Source organism: Aphidius gifuensis, linkage group LG6, assembly GCF_014905175.1.
Source record: "Aphidius gifuensis isolate YNYX2018 linkage group LG6, ASM1490517v1, whole genome shotgun sequence".
In the NCBI taxonomy this organism is placed as follows: Eukaryota; Metazoa; Arthropoda; class Insecta; order Hymenoptera; family Braconidae; genus Aphidius; species Aphidius gifuensis.
The window spans coordinates 6,919,890-6,943,577 of record NC_057793.1 but is presented as its reverse complement, the minus strand read 5'-3'; the positions used below and the strand labels follow the sequence as shown (position 1 = coordinate 6,943,577).

General features: G+C 23.2%; 2 protein-coding genes across 5 annotated transcripts in view; one reads left to right on the top strand and one right to left on the bottom strand.

The window, feature by feature from the left end:
* Nucleotides 1-12,945, top strand: part of LOC122859140 (probable cyclin-dependent serine/threonine-protein kinase DDB_G0292550) — a 37,058-nt gene extending 24,113 nt beyond the window's left edge. Inside the window, exons 3-11 of one of the 4 annotated variants that reach the window (XM_044162528.1) lie at nucleotides 596-740; nucleotides 1,033-1,119; nucleotides 1,332-1,458; nucleotides 4,494-5,180; nucleotides 5,276-5,638; nucleotides 6,445-7,260; nucleotides 7,512-8,695; nucleotides 9,168-9,247; nucleotides 9,347-12,945. In XM_044162528.1, the coding sequence (XP_044018463.1) occupies nucleotides 596-740; nucleotides 1,033-1,119; nucleotides 1,332-1,458; nucleotides 4,494-5,180; nucleotides 5,276-5,638; nucleotides 6,445-7,260; nucleotides 7,512-8,695; nucleotides 9,168-9,247; nucleotides 9,347-10,481 (4,624 nt within the window). In that variant the 3' untranslated portion in view covers nucleotides 10,482-12,945. Of the gene's footprint in view, nucleotides 1-595; nucleotides 741-1,032; nucleotides 1,120-1,331; nucleotides 1,459-2,141; nucleotides 2,415-2,454; nucleotides 2,499-4,493; nucleotides 5,181-5,275; nucleotides 5,639-6,444; nucleotides 7,261-7,511; nucleotides 8,696-9,167; nucleotides 9,248-9,346 lie in introns of those variants that run through there. The other 3 variants (XM_044162531.1, XM_044162529.1, XM_044162530.1) reach the window with 3 other exon arrangements.
* A 1,249-nt stretch (nucleotides 12,946-14,194) lies between these two features.
* Nucleotides 14,195-16,150, bottom strand: LOC122859188 (xyloside xylosyltransferase 1). Its single transcript, XM_044162604.1, has 2 exons — nucleotides 14,911-16,150; nucleotides 14,195-14,830 (listed from the first exon to the last, which is right to left on the bottom strand). Exons 1-2 carry the CDS (start codon nucleotides 15,826-15,828, stop codon nucleotides 14,624-14,626), a joined length of 1,125 nt encoding a protein of 374 aa, XP_044018539.1. The 5' UTR covers nucleotides 15,829-16,150; the 3' UTR covers nucleotides 14,195-14,623.
* Nucleotides 16,151-23,688: the final 7,538 nt, after the last annotated feature.

The following is a 23,688-nucleotide window of genomic DNA, read 5'->3' as shown; positions in this document are numbered from 1 at the left end:
TTTTTTTAAATAAATTTTTTTACGTATAATCACAGTTGTTTAAATACAATTTCAGTTATAAATTATCATTATTATTTTTATTATGTATATCAATATTATTAATAACAATAAAATAATAATAATAACAATAATATTATTATTAATAAACCAATAATCAATTAACAATTTCCATTTAAAAAATTAAATTTCTTATTAAATCTGCTGCATTTCTTTCAAATTTAAAAATTTAAATTATAAATTACTATTATTTATATTATTATTTATTAATAATTAAGAAACAACAATAATAAAATTAATAATAATAATTATTATTATTAATAATAATAATAATCAAAAATTATTGATCAATTTCCTTTTTAAAAAAAATTGAAATCTCTTCACATTTGCATAAAAAATTTCAGTGATAAATAATTATTATTAATTTTCAATATTATTATTTATTAATCAATAATATAATAATAATAATAATGATCATTATTGTTAGTGAAATTTAAATTACAATATACACTATTAAATTATAATTATGATTTTTTATTTTCATTAATATTTTATATTTATTAATAAATATATATATTTTTTTCAATTTTAATTTTAGTACAGCAATGATGGATCTTCTGGTTCAAATATCAACATCCCACAAATTGGCAGCTTCAAGTTACACTCTTCAAGCAATTGGTGAACGTGGTCTGGTTCTGCCTCATCAACCAAACACACCCATTGGAGCACTTGATGCTTTGCAGGTATATTTTCTTTTTATTTTTTCCATTCAATTTTTTATTATTTCATAATTTAATACTCAATGTTCAATTGTCTTTTTTTTTCTTTTAAATTTTTATCTCTTATTATTAACCACACGTAGATACATAGAAAAATTTTAAAATAATTTTATTTGTTTTTTGTATTAATTTTCAAGCGATAATCTTGGAAAATATTTTTACTATTATTTATTAAATTATTTATATTTTTTTGTTATTATATTTATGGATTTCATTCAATGGCTTTATTGTTTTTTTTTTTTAAATTTTTTCACAGGTTAAATTACTTCCGAAACAGGGTACATTTATTCCCCACAAAATGAAACAAGCAAATCAACCGTTTGAAACGACTTTCAGATTGCAGGTATGTACCAATCAAATCTAAAAAAAATAAAATAAAAAAATATATAAATACACATACATTAAGAAATAATAAAAAAAAAAAGACAACAATATTTTGTATTTTTCGTATTGATAAAAAGAAAAGACAAGATATATAAATACTGATTTATTTGTCATTTAATATTGATAATAATATTATTTAAATTATTTGAATGGAATCAAAAAAAAAAAAAGGTACACCTGCCAAGAAATCAACTTTACGTATCACGTGTTAGTCCAAAGATGAATCTTGGTGAGATCTTGGAAGAAGTGTGTCGTGAAAAAAACCTGGACAGAAACAAGTATGAGCTTCGTCATCCAGGTGAGTTTTAAATAATTAAATTCACATATACATATATTGATGATAATATTTTTCGAAAGTATATAGGAATTGACGTATCGATCATGGACACTTGCTTGGTTTTTTTCATTATTATTTTTTTACTTTCGTAATTATAAATTATTTCTAGTATCCAATAATCAATACAGATATTATTAATGCTAATCACTTTGTACATATTTATTTGCAACAATATATATGTCTTTTTTTATTTTTTATTTATATATTATGTAATTATTATTGACGACAATGTTACAAGTTATTTTATGATTTTTTTTTTTCTCCAAATTGCATTAATAATTCAATTGTGAAATTTTAAAATTAAATACAATAAAATTATTATGTAAATTATAATTTATTTATTAAATTATAATTTATAAATTTACCTATTTAATTAGCTATTTAATTTTTTTTTTTTATTTGTAATTTCGATTTCAATAAATAATATCGAAATTAAAAAAAAAACATATTTTAACATTTTTGAATATTAAAGCTTTGTTAATTCATTATTATTATTAATATTATTATTATTATAAATTTATAAGTTGTTTTATTAGTTTTTTTTATAATATGTTAAATTTATATTTTTTTAAAAGTGTATATATCTATTGATGCTATCGTTGTTGCCGTCTACTGATTAATAATATAATGATAACGTGTTATTAATATATCCACTGATAAATAATAATATTTGATTGAGGATAGCTGGTTGTTGTTGATCGTCGAAAACAGAATGGAATGAAGAAGAGAGAACCGGTATATGTGGTCAATCTGGAAAAATTCTTTATAATATCTTGAGGACTTGAGACTTGGCTTGTTGCCAGTTGCTTCGCGCACGTCTCTACGAATGTTTCGTTTTGTATTTTCAAATTAACTATAAAATTTAAACGGTTATTTTTATTTTTAAATTAACACAAACACACACACACAGACAAGTGGTACGTGATTATTGTAATTTTTATTTACAATGTTTAAATAATTAATTAGTGAAATTGTTACTATTTAAAAAGGAAAAAATCAAGGTGTGTGTTTGTTACATGTGTTGACAGAATTTTAAAAACTGTAAATTGCTTTTTGTGCCATTTTCTCAGGGTTATTAGTTATTGTAATTTTTATTTTTTTATATATTAATTATTTTGTTTGATTTTATCAAGCGATTTTAATCAATAGGTTGTTTTTTTTTTTATTTTTAAATACTGGTTTATGCAATGGTATAAATGAGACTGCCACCTGTGACTACTGCTTGTGAAATAATCCGCTTGTTTCATCAATTCAATCTTTGTGGAAAAATATATTTTTATTTTTTTACTTTTTATAAATACAAAATCTAGTTTATTATCGTTACGTTTACATACGATTGTTTCATTGAGATCAATGTAGATTTTATTTATTTATTTCATTTCTTTTTTTTTTTTTTTTTATGAAATTTTCATTCTGTTCTTCCTGAGTGTGTTCTATATGTTTCTATCATTCAAAAGTCGGTGTTATCTAATCGTCAACGAAATACAGATATCAAAAAGATTTTATTTTTTTTCTTATTAATTTTAATTTTTTATTGTTGTACAACTTCCTTTCGTGTCTCGCGAGTGTGACTTTGAATAACATTGTATATAGAATATTTGAAAAGTAAATTAGAATTTAATTTGAAATAATAATAAGATTGAGTCAGGGCAATATACAATGATTAATAAATTAATTTTCCAAATAAATAAATTTAAAATGTCGAAAAGATAATATGATAAAAGTAAATTTAAAAAAAAATCAAATAAATTGTTAAATGGATGATTGATTTATTTGTCATAATTATTGAGATGATTTTAAATAGTCATTGTGTGATTTTGTTGATATGTTACTATGCTTGTATTATTTTAATAATTATTCATTTTAATTTTTAATATTTCATGCATTTTCATACCAACAAACGCAACAACATGTTTTTTTTATTTTTATTTTTTTTTTGTAGAAATTATTAACCAGGATATTTTATTTCAATATTATTTTCCCAGTAAATTTGTCTTTAAAATATTTTAACCATAATAATAATTAATTGTCATATGAATTTTCTTAATTTTAAATAATCATTTATTTATATTTTTCGAGGAAATATATTATCAAACTATGATAAAATTTCTTCCAGAATAAACACTGATAATATAAATTTTTATTAAAAAGTGATTAAATATTTCGTTTCATATTATTTCCATCAAAAATATAATCATTTGTAATAAAAATTTGTGTTATATATCACTCGTCAATATAATGACTCTTAAGTCTCTCGATATGATTATCATTATTATAATATTGAATAGAATAACTGGCAAAAGATTATTTTCATATTTCAATTTATAACTGTTATCAATCATTCAATACTTTTATGACAAATTGATGATAATTTCACTGATAAACAAGACGAGAAAATCCAAATAACAATTTAATAAAATGATTATTAGTATTAAAATTTAAAATTGTAGGAAAAAATAAAAATAAAAATAAATAAGAGCATTGAGAAAAAAGAGGGCTTCTACCACCCATGGTCTTGCTACAAATTTAAAAAACAAATAAATAAAAAGCATATATATTTGCAAGGCTTCATTAGTTTGACGAAGCCATTCTACATCCTCAAGGGAATCAAGAAAATCCAATTTTAAAATAAATTCCAACGTATAATAATAAACAAAAATAAAATAACTTTTACTTTTAAATTACGTTAGCATTTTAATTCCTCTGTCCCTTTTTTATTTTTTTTTTTTATATTATTATTTATCATCAATAGTAGGTGGAGCCATGTCTAGCCTAGATATTTAATCCCAAATTTATACTCGATGAAAAAAAAAAAAAAAAACATTCCAATATACCTCAGGTAGAAAATTCTTGCTTCTAGTATTTTTCCTACCAGTAAATAAAATTTTAAAATAAAAATAAATACTCATAAAATACACATAAAACTAACAAGCAAATTAATTAGAATAAAATGTAAAAAAAAAGAGAAATTTAATTTAACGTTTTTTTTGTTAAAGGTAATCACGAGGAAAAATTGGATTTATCATTATCCCTGGAGGATTATCATTTACAAGAAGTAACACTATATGCAAAACAAGGTGAAAAAAAATTAGGTTCAGCATTAAGTTCACAAGACATAATGGCACTTCAAAGACAAGAAGAAAGACGTCGTCATCAAGCAAAACAAAGTGTATTTGGTTTTATGTTTCGTAGTAAAACAAAAGATAATTCATTGAGTAATGATAGTATTGGTGGTAGAAGTATATCACCAGCAAGAAGTGATGAAACTGGACGTAGTATAAGTCCACTTGCATTACCACCACCAACAAGACCACAACGTAAACGTCGACAAGCACCATTACCACCAACAACAACAGCAACAACAACAACAACAACAACTACTTCTACTACATCATCAATAAAACAACAAGATAATATTATTCAAGATAATACAAAACTTGTTATAAATCATAGTCGTAATAGTAGTGATAGTTCGGGTTATCATGAAGCATCTGTATTGAGTGATCATCCAGATTCAACTGGTAGAATGCCTGAGACATTACCAAGACGTAGTAAACCACCAGGTAAAACAGATGTACGTAAACTTGGACAAACATCACTGTCAAGTAAAAGTATGAGTAATCTTGCAATGACAACTGGTGGATTAAGTCATTCAACAAGTACCACATCAATAAGTTCAACTGGTAAATTTATTTTTTATCATATTTAAATATTACATTTTGTTAATTTCAAATTTTACTGACAATAATAATTATTTTTTGATTTAAAAAATACACAGGTATTAGAAAAAAACGTGCAGCACCAGCACCACCACCAATAAATCGTCCATTATCATCAGCAATATCAACACAAGCACTAGAACGTATTGATGATTCTGAAGAATCATTAACATCTGATATTGAAATATCAAAACCATCATCAGACATTGCTGTATCATCAGGAAATGAAAATGATTTTAATACTAAAATTAAATTACACTCAACACCAATTGATAAATTGGATAATTATTGTTCAAATAATAATAAAAATATCAATAATAAGATGAAAATAAATACATTAGTTGATGATAATGTTAAATCATCATCAAATAATCATGATGCTTGTCATATTAATGTAGATACTGCTTGTTTTGATAAAAAAGGTAAGTTAGTTTGCTCAAATAAAAAATATAAAACAATGGATAAAATAATTAATAATAATAATAATAATTTTAATGAAATATTATTAATAAATAAATCAAATAAATTATTATTAAATAATGAAAATTATAAATTAATTAAAATGAAAACAATTGATAATTTATACTCAACAATATTATTTGACAATAGAAAAAATCAACAGTTTAAAAGAAATTTTAAAAAATCATCAAGTTTTAAATACCATTCAAATAGTAATTATAATTATTTCGATAAATCAACTTGTTCTTTACGTATTAAAAAAACAAATTCAACTTTAATTTATGATGATGATAATAATAATAATTTAAAGTCAATTTTTTGTAAATTAAATTATCCAACAATTTCGAAAATAAATGATGACACATCATCTCAAGTACCATCATTAAATTATTATGATTTAAATGATATAGAATTATTGCCAGTTGATAATAATGATAAATTGAATGATTTTTGTCAAAAAAAATTGAGTATATTTGAACCACCACCAGCTGGTCTTGTTAGTCGTCAAGAATCCATTGAAAATTGGAGTAAATTTATTGTACATTTAAATTTAATTCTAGAAAATAGAACTGGTGAATTTGTTTAAAATTATTTAAATTATTTTTTTCGTTTATTTTATCCAATGTTTTATTTACATTTAATTTTATTAATGTAGTTTTTTTTTTTTTGCACTAGCACAAGCTTTGCATGAATAATTACTATTTGGTGTTGGAATATATTTTATTATTTCTTTTTCCTATTATTTAATTTTTTTTTTGTAAATATATAGATAATCGACCTGTTGCCAGACCTCGTAGTATTGCTCTACCAAAAATAAAAATGCGTAAATTAATTCCTGCAATGTCATCAACGTCATTATCATCATCATCAACAGATGTATTAAATTTACCAATTGATATTGGTAAATCAATGAATAATGAAAATAAAAATATTAATGAAAATAATGATTCTTCATTGATTGAAGAAAATAAAAATACATCAAATTTATCTAACGATGAGAAAGTTAATAATAATTTTAATGATGAAAAAATTATAGTAGTTAAATCAGCTGAAAAATTAACTTTAAATGATTACAATAATTCTGAGAATAATGATAAATCAAATGTTGAATTAAATAAAAATACATCTACAATTATTAATAACAGCTCAGATGATTTAATTTTATCAAATACACGTGATTTTAAGTGTGATGAAAATATTGATAAAGCTGATTCAATTTCATCAAATAAATATTTATTTAATTCATCTGATAATCAAAATGTCAATAAAAATGATGAAAATAATGATAAAAATATTGAATTTATCAATGATAATTGTAATCTTGATAAAAGCAATTTAATAAATATAAAAAATAATAATGATAATGATTTAGAATGTGACATAAATATAAAAAAACCTGGTGAAAACATAAAGAATAGTGAAAATTTATTAAATCCATTGTTTAATAAGACACCCATTAATGAAAATAATTTATTATTTTTAATGCATGATAGTTGTGTTAAAGTTGGCATGGAATTGACACCTTTCACATTGGACAACATTGCTGTTTTTGATGAATTGGGTTCTCAGGATATGGTGAAAGCAGGTGCATGACCAATAAAATCCAATCATAATAATTACAATAATATCATTTATATTCATATAAATAATTTTATTGCATGGATTTTTTTTTATTTTTTTTTATTTTATTTTACTCATCATACAAATAATAAACTTATAATACTTTTTAAAATTTCTTTTCTGCACACTAATCAATAAAACAAAAATGACATCATTAATATTATATTTATTTATTTATTTATTTATTGTTAATTAATTGAATTAAATTTGTTTTAGATAAAGATGAACAACCAAGTAAAACAGATATATTATTGCAAAAAGTATCAACGACACTTGCAACTACTGTTGTGCCATCAGCAAATAATCATGATGATAATGATGATAATTTAATTTCGTCGTCTAAAAAATCGAATAAAACAAATGATGTTATGATTGATAAGGATAAAATATGTGAAACATCAAATAGTACATTTAATTCACAACAAGATACATCAGATTATGTATCAGCAACTGGTGAAGATTTATCTGGTACTGATTGGGAATATCAACTTCCAGATCCACCTTCAGCATTTCGTGATAATTCATCACCGGATTCATATGGGTATGATACAATAACACTTGGATCTGTTGAGGCATTTAAAGAGCCAATTATTATAATTGACAAAAAAGATGAGAAATTAAAAAATGAAGTGAAAGAAATAGTTAATGAAAAATCAGAGATTAAATCAATTGTGTTAACACAAAATGTAGATAAAAAATGTCATAAACAAACGGATGATATGTTGAGGAAAAATATTATAATGGAACTTGAAACAAAAATTGAAAATAATTGTTTAAATCAAAATAAAATTAATGATTGTCAAAGTAAAATTGATGACAATAAAATATCAAATATATCACCGGTTGATAATACATTATCTAATTTTACAATAACCACATATTCAAAGCAGAAAAATAATAATATATTTAAAAGTAATGATGATATATTTAAATCAAATGATCAAAATAATATGTATAATGGTAAATTATTGCAAAATAAAACAGCAACATTACCAACCAAAAATTATTATAATAAATCTAATAATAATAGCAATGAATCATCAGGAATAAATAGAACACAAAGTGTCAAAACAACATCTCAAAATGATAATATTGAATTTAGAAAAAAAGTATTTAAAAATAATAATGAACAAGATGCAAAAAAAAATGTTTATCGTTCAAAAAGTTATATTGTACTTTCAAATAATTCGAAATATCGAGATGATAAAATTGAGGATGTTGTTGATGATGGAGTTGTTATGAGATCAACAAGTTTTACAAATTTAAATCAAGATAATTCAAATAATTTTAATGATAATAATCATGATGATGATGATAGAAATAATAGTGAAATTAAAAATGAAAAAGAAACAACAAGTCAATGTCAAAATGAAATTTCAAAAGAGTTACAATCGGTTCAGGTAATTAAAAAAAAAAACCATTATTATATTTATTCATACATTACTTGATAATAAAATTAATCTAGGATTATTCAAAATTAATTTTCAACAAATAAATGAGCAATTAATTTCTTTGTTTTTTACCAAATAATATAATAGTTGGCACGATTGTCTTTAAATTGAAAATATTCAATTATTTATTTTATTGCTTAATTTAATTTTTATCTATGTCTATGATATATTATTGATGATATATTCAACAGTCAATTATTGCCAAGACAATGTATTTCTCATTATTGATAAGCTACATTATTAAATTAAATTTTAAAATATAATAAATATAAAATTATCTGTGAATTAAAATCAATTTATTTTTATCGGCATCATCAAAAGATAAACTTTACAATATAATTCCATTGTGATTTTATAAATTTATCAAAAAAAAATATACAATTGGCGGTGATTTATTTATGTTTCTTTTATTTATTTTCAGATTCTAAAGAGTATTTTACCACAGTTAAAAAATAGTCAAAAAACAGAGGATAAAATATCTCAAAAAATTCTTGAAAAAAGGTAAAGATAATATAATAATTTTATATCCCATTTATTCATTTATAAATCATTAAAAACAAACTAAATAATTTAATAATGATAATAATGAATTTTTTCTAGAATTACCGAAGAATCAGAATCAGTCAATGAAAATAAAAAAAACCAATCATCAGATTTAAAAAAAAATAAACCAGAATCCGATGATGCTAGTAAAAAATATCGTTACACTGGACCACCAACAATAAATCTTGGTAGTTGGTCAGAAAGACCAAGTGTTAATGTTCAAATAAAACACGACAACGATTACAATATTGGTCAAAAAAATATAATTAAAAATAATAATACATCAACTGGCTCAAAAACAATTGTTAATTTAAATACATCAAGTAATGATGTTGAAATAATAAATTACAAAGATACATATAAAAATTTACAACCAAAGAATAATGAATTGAAAAATATTGATTTATTAAATAAAAATATTTATACAAATAAAAATTTAATCAATGGAATATTTAAACTACGTACAATATCTGATAATAATAATAATAAAATTGATGAAAATATAATAAATGATGATAAAATAAATAAGCTACATAATACCAATGATGATGATGATGTTAAAATTGATACAAGACCAGTTAATTTTAAAGAATTAACACAAACATTTGGTAAAATAAATTTACGTAATAAAACAAATAATAATTATCAACAAAATCGTCATTCTGATTATTTTGATAATCGTCTAAAAAATGATAGTATTATTAAATCAAGTGAATTAAATAAATTACCAATTAAAAAATATACATCTGTTGTTGGTATTAATACACAAAATACAAATTGTGAATTATTAAATAATAATAATAATGTTTATAATAGTGGAACAAAAATGAGAATAAATAATTCATCAATGACTAAATTAAATGGATGTGTTATGCCAGTTGTTAAGGGATTTAAAAATGATAAAGATAATGATGAATCTTGTACGTCAATGAAAATAAAAATTAATAATTCAACTGGTGCAACATCATCATCATCATCATCATCATCAGGAGTAGCAACAACAGTATCACCATCACCACCACCACCTCCACAACCACCAACAATGCCAATTATAACTGGTGTTACCTTGAAGAACAGCAACACAAGACCAAAGTCAATGCCGATATGTCAAGATCCAAGAGATGAACTTTTAGATTCAATACGTAATTTTGGCCGTAATAATAAATTAAAAAGTATCAATGCTTTTTCATAATTATATTATATTATTTTATATTTTGTTAATGAATGTCTCAAAAAATTATAAATGTAATTTTTATTTTGATGATTATTCAGTTTGTTATATTATATTTTTTTTTTCATACTGTCATGCTCAACAAAAACAGACTAAAAAAAAAAACAAGACAGTTTGTATATTTTTTTTTCGTTAAGTAAAAAAAATTGTTACACTTATTTTTATTATTTTGGATTTTGTAAATAGTTTTTCCTTTTTTTTTTCATTGTATTATATTTACATTCCAAAAAAAAAAATACAAGAGGGAAGCGATTATTGTTTGTAAATGTTTTTTTTTTTTTTTCTTTTTTTTTAATTAATTGATTGATATAATTATGGTGCTTCAAGTTGTAGATTAAATATTTGTTTAGTTATTTGACGGGAAAGTTTGTGGGAATTTAAAAAAAGGAATTCATTCATAAATATTATTACTTTCTCTAAATAGCCAACATGATTGATTATTTTTATAATATATATATGTAATTATTATTCAGGAATTATTTTGTAAAAAATTTATTAATCATGTTGTGTTAAATTATTGCTATAGTTGAATTTAATTAACATCGTTGAAAATTAATTTAATCAATAGAAATAAAAAATATATTTCGAATGAATTTCTACCCATTTATTTAATTTTTTTTTTTTTCTTAATTTTGTTAATCGTGTGTGTGTGGGAAGATTTTTATTTTCATCTCAGTATTTTGCTCATAATAAAATCCGTATTTTTGTTTTGAAAAAATAAAAAAAAAAAATCATAAATTTATATGCCAAATAACACGAGTTGATGAATTTAAAAAGAAAAAAAAAATATATATTATAATTTGCAATAATGAATTCTATAAACGGGACCAAAGGTTTTTATTTTTTATTTTATAATAAAAGACACGAGTTGTATTGTAAATTATTAATTGAAAAAAAAATAAAATAAATATAAAATTACGAGTCAGGAAAAGGTGAAGAAAAAATTAAAAATATATATTAAATTGCCTTGTTACTGGTCAGTGGAGAGTGATATATCAAAAGTAATATTAAAAAATTAATTAAAACAATTAAAATTTAATTTATTAAAAATTTTATTTATAGCTATTGAAGTGAAACTTTTTATTTATTTATTTATTATTATTATTAAGTATTTTTCATTAATTATCAAAAAACAAAAAAATAACATAAAAAAAAAAAACAATGTGTTAATTTACAATTTCTATATGGCACAGCATCTTCATTTTTTAATCTCTCTGAACCAGCAAGATCAACGAGATTTAAATTACCAACACATTTCTTCTTTAACTGCATGTGTTGCAATTGATCCAAATTGACCCATGCGGAGAAATAAGTGGAGAAAGGTATCAAAATTTTTTACGAATTTTCTCCGAATCGACTTGGGTGAAGAAACGTTCGGAAATATTTCTCCGCGATAAAAATACGCGGAGAAACATGTGAAAAAAATAATTTTACCGCGAAGAAATTCTTCCGAAATGAACGACGAGGAGAAAATTTTTCCACTCATTTCTCCGCATGGGTCAATTTGGGAGAAATTCGGAGTAACCGCGGAGAAATTCGGAGTAATCACGGAGAAATCCTGACAAATTCGGAGAAATATTTTCACCAGGGGTTGTTGTGTTTGTAAATAAAATAAAAATTACTATAAATTATTGTTATTATCAAATAAATTATCAAATAACTTACTTGAACAGCATCATCAATCACGTTCTTTATCATCATCATCATCATCATTACCTGCAATTGCAGCAGCACCATCCTCAAAATCATCATGGCCCATTTCTGAACCATGATTATGGTATCTGTCGCTTGTTTTTACAATGTACATATCACGATTCAATGAAATTTTGGCGGTGATTCGTACTGGACATTTTCTGAAAATTTTTGTGAATTAAAATTAGTTATTAAATATTAAATGTTAAAAATGTACAACAATGAACAACTTACTTGTTTTTTGCTTTCTGGCAAACGTAGGTCAGGTATTTGTGTTTAAATCTTGCTTCATCAATATTTTGATGATTATTATTATTGTACGTGGATGTTAGATGTGATCGACCTATTCTGTATCGATATTCACTGCTGATTAATGTAATATATTTATCTAATTCTTTTGTATTGGCAAAAGTTAAATGTTTAACTTTTTTATTTTCATTGAGAGTTTTCCTATAATCTTTGACTACTTGAATCATTTTTTTAAATTGAATCTTGAAGGTAACCTTAAATTATCAATCAAAAAACAATTCAATTCTCTTTACTGCTAAAGTCTCATTAAATCATGATAAGTACGAGTTAGATACAAGTAACATGTATCATAATCATGGGAGTGAAAAGGGCTGTGATGATTTCAGAGGTTGTGATACTGCAATCGCTGGTTATAATGATAATAATGATCACCATGAAGATCTTGAAATAAATGATGATGATAACGGTGATGATGATGATAAAGAACGTGATTGATGATGCTGTTCAAGTAAGTTATTTGATAATTTATTTGATAATAACAATAATTTATAGTAATTTTTATTTTATTTACAGACAAACACAACAACCCCTGGTGAAAATATTTCTCCGAATTTGTCTGACTTTCTCCGTGATTACTCCGAATTTCTCCGCGGTTACTCCGAATTTCTCCTAAATTGACCCATGCGGAGAAGTGAGCGGAAAAATTTTCTCCTCGTCGTTGATTTCGGTCCACTCTGCACTTATACCCACTCTAGTCACCGCATTGAAATCTCAGCATATTTTCACAAACCCCCCCTCGTGACCTGAAAATTACCTCCTCATTCATGTAACAATTTCCTTTTTTGAAATTTATTTTGTCCAAAATTAATATTGTTATCTTTGTTTAAAAACATATTCACTCAGAAATTATTTGTTTTGTAAATATTGGACGGTGCAGATTTAAAATTGTTGAGAGTATAGTACAAAAAAAAATTTATTTCAAATTTCCAATAATATTTATAAATTTGATTCGTGTTTTCTTTTTCGATATAATAAATAATTATAATGACAATGACACTTATTATTATTCGAATACTAAACAGTAAAAATAAATTGTGATTTATTTCTAGTATATACGCAGATCGATTAATAAATTTTTATTTATATAAATTCAAACATATACTTACATTACTTGAATTACAAGATAAAACTTTAGAATTAAATTTCTGTTAAATATAACAAACAAATAATCAGTGGACTTAATTTACCAACCAATTTTTACTGAGTAAAAATTAACGTATCAAATATATTTACAATTATGTTAATTCCACTTTATTATATGAAAAAGTAATATTGTACATCATATTATTATACCATGAATTAATTAACATTAATAGAAATTTCACCATGTGGAATATTCGAGAATCATATGAAAATTTATTCTTGACAAATAATTTTATGATTTTGTTTGAAAAATTATATTTTCTTGCAATTTATAGTATATTCAGAGTATTATGATCTAATTTCAGTTAATTTTAGATAATAAGATCGAAATATTTTTAATATTTGCTGATTACTGAGTCAAATTTTTCATAATTTTTTTCGATAATTGCTAAATAGAAGTAAATAAAATTTGAGATATTATTTTCTATTATCAAAAAATAAACAATAAGAAAAAATTTGTAATTTTTTTGTAGATTGAAATTTTTCGCTAAATTTTTATTTGTTGTTTTAAATGTACTGAACGTCTTAACTTTTTTTTTTGTTTCAAAACAAGTCTTATATATATATCTAAATAGAAAGAAAATTAACAAAAAAAAAATATATATTTAAATAGTATATCACGTTAGTTGACCAATTTCAACAAATACGATTTTATGTAGCAAACAATATTTATTGTGAGCTTTTAATAATTAATATTCATACTTATTTTGATTAATAATTATTATGCATAATACTTACTGTATATGACCATATTGTTTAATAAAATAAAAATATCACATGTAAATTATTGTCTTTCCCCGAAAATTTTTTCCCGGGAAAATACTGAATATAATTTATTGCAATTAATATTTTTATATAAATATTTTGATTTTTTTTTAATACAATTTTTAAGTTAGCTAATCAACGTAGCTATTTTAAGTTATATAACAAGCACCATTAAATTATTTTGATATGTAAAATTAATCATCAGGAATTGGAGTATTACAATTACCATGCCAAATTTTAATTTTACCATTACAACTTGAATAATTACCGAAGACATCAGAGTAGCCACGGTCTCTCCACCAGGTACACAGCTGTCTGTTCCATGTACAATCAATATTGTGTATTAATTCTGGTCTTTCCATTCCAAGAAGTGTATAAAAATCTTGATCACCAAGATGTCCCTGTTGATAAAACAATTTATCCCAAATGAAAATAAATTTTACCCAATGAAATAGAAAATAAATAAGCAAATAATATTTACCCTGAAGCTATACTTTTCAGTCATATGATGAACCATGTCTTCACTAACAATTTGATCATACTCCAATGAATTTCTCAGCCTTTCAAGGTGAAATAATACAACACCACTGTTATAACCAGGATATCCACCAGATGAATATGGCTCACCAAATAATGTTGCTGAATTTTTACTTCTATATAAATATAATATATGACGATAGACTGGTGTTAGCTCTGGTGCTAAACCAAACAACGAATCATCACCAAAATTATTAAATTCATCAAATAATAATTTAATATCTGTTGATAATTTTGTATCAACATCAAGCATTATTCCATATTTATCATTAACTGATGCTATTCTATGTAAACCAAGACTCAAAAAAAATAATGCATCTGAATAATATGTGCCTGGATTACTACTAAATTTTGGTGACATAACTTCAACAATGTCTTGTATTTTATTTGATAATTTATGTACATCATAATAATTTATTTTGACAAATTTTTTAAATACTATTATGTGTGTATTTATAATTGTCTCAGCAATTTTACGACTTGAATTATCAATAATAACATTAAATGTTAAATTAACTGATGAATATTTTAATAATGATTCTGTAAATATTCTAAATTTTCTTCTCATTGGTGATGTTGATGTTAATTTTGTAAATATACACCAAACATTATAAATATTATTTTTATTTATATTTTTATTTTCATTATTTATTATTGTTGTTTTGTTATTAATATTATTGTTATTGTTATTGTTCATCAAGCTATTCCTTATTAAGGAGGCTGAATGATTTTCCATAATATTATCATTTTTATTTAATATATTATTTTTATTCCAATATTGTGATGTTTGTAAACAATAAATAATAATTAATAATAATGTTAATATTATTAATTTAATTATATAACTTTTTGATAAACGCATTTAACTATATTATTGTTGTTGTTGTTGTTTTTAATTTTGACATTTTGAATTGGCTTTGTTTTTTATTTATTGAGCATTTATTATTTTTTTTTTTTTCACTGATGAATTATAACATTTTTAGGTTTGTTTAAACATTTTGTTTTTTTATTATTTAATATTTTAATAATATACACTTGTTGCTGTAGTAATATTTTATGTGTATCGTTGTTGATATACTTTTTGAGGTATATAATAAGAAAAAATGTGTGTATATTTTTTTATATTTGACAGCTGTCACACGCAAGTGAATGTAGCTCAAAACAATGTTACCAACACTTGATTTAAAAATAAATAAATAAAATAAATACAATTTACTTGCCACTGATGGCGCTTATAAATATATAGATTTTACATATAAAAAAATCAGTGGATGAAAATAAATTAATAATAAATTAAAAAATCATGATAAAAGTTATCAAGTATCAATTTAATTTTAATAATTTATTTTTGTTTTATTTACAGTTAATTCGTTAGTTCAAATACTAGGATAAATAAATGTCAAATATTATAATTATAATAATGATAATAATTACGAGAGGACATTTTTAATCGGTAAAATAACAAACTATATTTTTTTTTTCAAATCAAGTCATAGCTAAAAAAAATACAATTAATTGGTGCTGGTGGTTTTGTTTACTTTTATTTTCTGTAAGTAAAAGTTATTTTTTTTTCTCATTTTAAATTTATATTTATTAATAAAAATAAAATTAATTGTAGATTATAGGGGCGATATCAACATACCTAGTTATATTTTCTTCCAAGATTAACAGAATAAATTTTAATTAGAAAAAATAAACAAATAAAATAAGTTAAACTTGATTAATAATAATATTTTATTTTTGTATAAAATCAGCTGGAATTTTTGTAAATTAATTAGCTTTGGAAAAAAAAGGAAATTTATTTGAATTAATTTAATATGAAAACTATCACCATCAGCTTTAAGTTTATGTCCTTCAATATGATTTTCCCATCCTTTACCCAATACATTCTATCAACATGTTTAGGATATTATTGTCAATAACGTGGCAGGAGATTAAATTTTTTGTGTGAGTCGTATTTATAAAATTGTTTTGAGCAGTGAAATTTAAATAATAATTAATTAATAAAAAAGTAAGTTTATCATAGATATTTATTTATTTGTCCTTTGCTTTTTAAGACATACATTGACATAAGGCATACATTGAACGAAAATTCTCTTTAAGACATACATTATATATGTATATATATATTTTTTTTTTTTAATTCTGTATATGTAGATTTTTTTTAAAAATCATTAAATTGTCAATAATAAAAAATTTGATAAATGAAATACTCATTATCTTTTTTTTTTTTTAATTTTAAAATTAGTTGTCAGTATCAATAATATTTTCCGAATTATACACCTCTTCTCTTGATGAATCGAATAAAATCAGATGTAAATATTCCGATGCATATTGTTTTATATCAGGTGTATTTAAAACGCCTAACGTTAGTTTTTTTTTTCGATTTGCTGCTATTTCTGCTACTTTTCTGAGAAATACAGAACTTGCAGCTAATTCCTTCAGGTAAAACCATACAATCTTTGGTGAATTTTCAATAATTTTGATGAATGTATCATCAGCAGCAATTTTATTGCTGTGATGTAACCTTAAAACCCTTAAAACTTCTAAATTTTTTAGCAATTTAATTGACGAGTCAGTGATGTGATTAAGGTCGCGAAGATAAAGATATTTTACACTATCCATTTTTGAAATAGATACTATACCAGCATCGGTTACTCGTTCACACCTTGTCTTTAACATTTGTAGTTTCTTCAGACAATTGGCTATAGTATATAAACAATCATCTGTAACTTGGTAAAAAAAAAAATCAATCTGTGTAACATTTTCATACTGATCTATGTCAGAAATACTATCGTCAAAGGTCTGAATATCGTGACTCATGATTAGTATTCCAAGATATTCTAGATACATGTTTAATTCAGGATCAATTTGTACACCAGCAGTTTCAATTGATTTCAAGGCTTTTAGTTTGGGAATCACCTGCAAAAAAAAAAAAAAAAAAAAATTCATAAGTAGGTATATGTCAAGAATAAGAAGAATATTTTACATTTTATTTTTTTTGTAATATATATATGCATAAAGTTTAACTTACACGAGTAAATGTTTTTGGAAGTCTACATTTGTTTAACAAAAAATTTTCGTTCCAATTTAACAAAGTCAGTTCAGTTAATGTACCAGCAAGGCTTCTCAATGACTTTATTAAAGTAACAGGTATATAACCGTTATTATGAATATTTTGAAATATAATTTTTAATACTTTCAGTTTAGATAAACGTGAAAATGCATCAACTAATAATTTATGTTCAATGTACTGGAATCTCAACCGAAGTTTTACAAGCTTTGGACAAGATTTATTAATAGTTGGCACTATATTACAGTTACCATTGGCTGTCAAATCTAATTCTGTTAAATAACGACCATATTTATCGAGCTGAGATCCCAAAAAACTTAATTGTTCATCGATTGTTGTATATTTGTATGAGTAAGTTGGATACTCATTATTTTCCCAATGAGGTAGTTCAAGTTTTTTTACATTCAACCACGAATAATCAAGGGCTTTTTTCCAGTTCTTGCAAACCAAAGCAATTTTTGGTCTTTCAAATGCTGGCAGATGCATGAATATTTCAGCCAGGCAATCATCATTAAAAAAGTCAATTGTCGTATTGTTGGCGTCATCATCATAATGCTGATAGTTTTTCTAAAAAAAATAATCAATTTTTATAATTTAATATTTAATCTACAAGCATGGTGACTACAGTTATTTTTTGTACAAACCTTATTATCCTTTTTGTTGAAAGCACGTGTTGATATTTGACTTGTAACCTTAGCTTTTTTCACACACGTTTTTTTCCACTTGCGTAATTTTTTACATTTTCGTAATCTTTTATAATGACCCATATTGATTTAATTACAGTGTGATATTTACTATATGACTGAGTTACGGTTTATTATTTTTTTATCGTAAATATTATTTATCTTGACAAATATCAACAAATATCAAGATTTTTGAGCTCTATGTTTTTACCAAACCATTCCAAACATAACTTCTATGACCACGTTTTAGATTAATATTTTCTAATCAGACTGAAAATTATATATATGTCGTGAGATGTCAGTATCTGTAAATTTCAATTTTAAATTGTTTAGATTTTTAATTTTGCAAAATTATATATTTTTTTTCCGATGCGGTGAATACATAAAAATAAAATTATTAATTAAGTGTTTTATAAATTAATTTCAATCATTATAATTATTATCATTTTTAATTATACCTTCTTTGTTTTGGATGAGTAAAAATTAACCGTTGCCCAAATATTCACTCGGATAATTGTAAAAACACTTTCAAAATAAAATTTCACACGATGATAACTAAGAATTAATAAAATGACTAACTTATAAATATTTTTAAAAATATTTTCTTTGTCTATGATACATCCAACACCATGAAAAAAAAAACAAATAATCCCACGTTTATATTGATGAAAATAAAAATCACAACATTATTTTTCAAATTGCTAAATTCAATTTATAAAATAAACTAATTAAAATAATTAATTTCTAATTTACTACTGTGTTTGAAAAATAAAAAAAAGATGAAAAAAAAATACTTGATGTTTTGATAGTTTAAGCTTTTTTATAATTATTTCATTAATTTGGTGGTGCATTATTGGATATGTTAATTCATTGACAATTAAAAATCATCCAATTATGTCAGTGTTTAGTCATACATTGTTGTATGGTGGTTCATAAATGCAAATAGTAAAATTTTCTGTGTTAATATTTTTACTGTATCGACGGTTTAATCATTTGTGCAGTATTATTATTCGAAAATGTATAAAAATAATTAATTTAAAAGTTTAATAAATTACATTAAATGTTAATAATTTATTTTTAATAAAATTAATTGGTAAATGAAGCTTGAATTAATTTTTATTTAAATTTTTTTATTAAAAAGAAAATATAAAAAAAAATTCATAAATTAATTATTCAATCCTAATATAAAAAGGACAAACATCATCGGTCTTCCGGACATTTGATTGGTCATTGTTTTTTTCTCACTTACTCTCATACAAATTTCTTTCTGTTTGCCTTTTTCTATTATTTTTTTATTTATTTCGTTAGCAACGAAAAAACAACAAAAAAAAGCGAGTAAACAAAATTTTTTTTGATATTTTTTATATTTTTTTTTTTTTAAATTGACATATTAAGCTAGCACAACTTTTTTAATAATCATCGGATCTCGATGCAATTGGGCTTAAAATTTTGTGCGAATTATGTGTTTTTTATGTGTGAAGAAATAAATTTAGAATTTTTATTTTTACATTTCTTAAAAAATTTAAATATTAAGCTAGCACAACTTTCTCAATAATCATCGGATCTCGATGCAATTGGGCTTGAAATTTTGTGCGAATTATGTGTTTTTTATGTGTGAAGAAATAAATTTGAAAGAAAATTTTTTAAAATATTTTTTATATTTTTTTAAAAAATTCAAATATTAAGCTAGCACAACTTTTTCAATAATCATCGGATCTTAATGCAATTGGGCTCAAAATTTTGTGCGAATTATGTGTTTTTTATGTGTGAAGAAATAATTCAAAAACAAAATTTTTTTAAATATTTTTTATATTTTTTTTTAAAATTGACATATTAAGGTAGCACAACTTTTTCAGTAAACATTCAATCTTGATGTTATTAGACTAAAAATTACGTGTGAATTATGTGTGATTTATGTGTAAATAAATAAATTAAAAAAATTTTTCGTCAATTTATTCATTCTTTTTTTTTTTTATGATAATACTTGTGTTTATAAAATCAATGAACAATGAACCTTTTAGAAGGTATAGATACAGGCGCGCGTAGCGCGCCAATGTGCTCGTGTATATAAATTTATAATTAAATTTTATTTCTGTAAGTTATAACTAATTTTTTCTTCTCATTTTAAATTTATATTTATTTATAAAAATAAAATTAATTGTAGATTATAGGGGCGATATCAACATACCTAGTTATTCTCTTCAAAGATTAACAGAATAAAGTTCAATTAGAAAAAAAAAATAAATAAAATATGTTATGATTAAAAATAATATATTATTTTTGTAAATTAATAAGTTTCGAAGAAAAAAAGAAATTTTATATTAATTTAATATGAAAACTATCACCGTCAGCTTTAAGTTTTTGTCCCTCAATATATGATTTTCCCATCATTTACCCAATACATTCTATCCACATGTTTAAAATACATTGTAAATATAGCGTGGCAAGAGAATAAATTTTTTGCGTGGAACTAGTATTTATAAAATTGTTTTTAACAATGAAATTTAAATGATAAATAAAAAAGTAAGTTTATCATATATATCTATTTATTACTCCAGACAATGTATGTCTCAAAAAGCAAAATACATTGTACAAAAATGCTCTTTAAGGCATACATTATAAATATATACATTTTTTGAATTCTGTATAGGTAGATTTTTTTAAAAAATCATAAAATTGATAAATGAAATACTTATTATTTTTTTTTTTTAAATTTTAAAATTAGTTGTCAATATTAATAATATTTTCCGAATTATACACCTCGTTTCTTGATGAATTGAATAAAACCAGATGTAAATATTCCGATGCATATTGTTTTATATCAGGTATATATAAAACGCCTAACTCTAATTTTATTTTTCGATTCGTTGCTATTTCTGCAGCTTTTTTGATAAATTCAGAAGTTACAGCTAATTCCTTCAAGTAAAACAATTCAATCTCTGGTGAATTTTCAATAATTTTAATGAATGTATCCTCAGCAGCAATTTTATTGCTGTGATGTAACCTTATAAGTTCTAAATTTTTTAGCAATTTAATTGACGAGTCAGTGATGTGATTAAGATCGCGAAGATAAAGAGATTTTAAATTATCCATCTTTGAAACAGCTACTATACCAGCATCGGTTACTCGTTCACACCTTGTCTTCAACAGTCTCAGTTTCTTCAGACAATTGGCTATAGTATATAAACAATCATCTGTAACTTGGTAAAAAGAAAACTTAATCTCTGTAACATTTTTATACTTATCCATGTTGAAAAAACTCTTGTTAAAGGTCTGAATATCGTGACTAATGATTAGTATTCCAAGATTTTCTAGATACATGTTCAAGTCAGTATCAATTTGTACACCAGCAGTTTCAATTGATTTCAAAGCTTTTAGTTTAGGAATCACCTGCAAAAAAAAAAAAAAAAAAAAGTATCTATAAGTATATGTCAAGAATAAAAAAAATATTTTACATTTTATTTTTTTTATAATATATACATAAAGTTTAACTTACGCGAGTAAATGTTTTTGGAAGTCTACATTTCTTTAACAAAAAATTTTCGTTCCAATTTAACAAAGTCAGTTCAGTTAATGTACCAGCAAGGCTTCTCAATGACTTTATTAAAGTAACAGGTATATAACCGTTATTATGAATATTTTGAAATATAATTTTTAATACTTTCAGTTTAGATAAACGTGAAAATGCATTAACTAATAATTTATTTTTAATGTACTGCAATCTCAACCGAAGTTTTACGAGGTTTGGACAAGATTCATTGACAACTCGTACTATTCCACAATAGCCATGTGCTGTTAAATCTAATTCTGTTAAATAACGACCATATTTATCGAGCTGAGATCCCAAAAAACTTAATTGTTCATCGATTGTTGTATATTTGTATGAGTAAGTTGGATACTCATTATTTTCCCAATGAGGTAGTTCAAGTTTTTTTACATTCAACCAAGAATAATCAAGGGCTTTTTTCCAGTTCTTGCAAACCAAAGCAATTTTTGGTCTTTCAAATGCTGGCAGATGCATGAATATTTCAGCCAGGCAATCATCATTAATAAAGTCAATCGTCGAATTTTCAGCATCATCATAATAATGCTGATAGTTTTTCTAAAAAAAATAATCAATTTTTATAATTCATTATTTAATCTACAAGCATGTTGACTACACTTATTTTATATATACAAACCTTATTATTATCCTTTTCGTGGAAAACACGTGTTGATATTCGACTTGTAACCTTAGAATTTTTCACACACGTTTTTTTCCACTTGCGTAATTTTTTACATTTCCGTAATCTTTTGTAATGACTCATTATATTTGCTTTAATTAAAATAAGCTACTTACTATATGACTAAGTTACGATTTTTTTTTTTTTTTTTTATTGTAAATATTATTTATCTCGACAAGTATCAAGATTTTTAAGCTCTATGTTTTTTACCAAACATATGTATCTACGACCACGTTTTAGATTAATATTTTCTCACTTTTTTCTATATATATGTTATGTATGTATATATCAAATTGAAATTAACAAAAAATTTCTTTTTTTAATTGTTTATTATTGTCAAATAGCTATTTGTAAGTTACCTAGGCTGTAACAGGTTGTAAGTTATAACTTGTACTGGATATTGCCGTAAAGTCTGAGGAATTACATACACGATTTTGTCACTTTTGTTGCTAGCTTTTAGTCAATATAAAAGATATTAAAAAAATACAAATTTTCAATAAAAATATTTTAAAGATTTATAAAAATTCAATAAATAGGTACTTATATTGAAAAACTAAATTCTTCCACAATATTTATAAACTATAGTTTAAAAAAATTAAAAAAAAATGTATATAAATAAATCAAATAAACTATTATTTATATTTAAATAATATTATTATTTATTAATAATAAATTGTTATTAACTACACGGAGGCGACTCAAGAAGACAGCCCAAGTTATTATAAAAAAAAAAAAAAATCCAT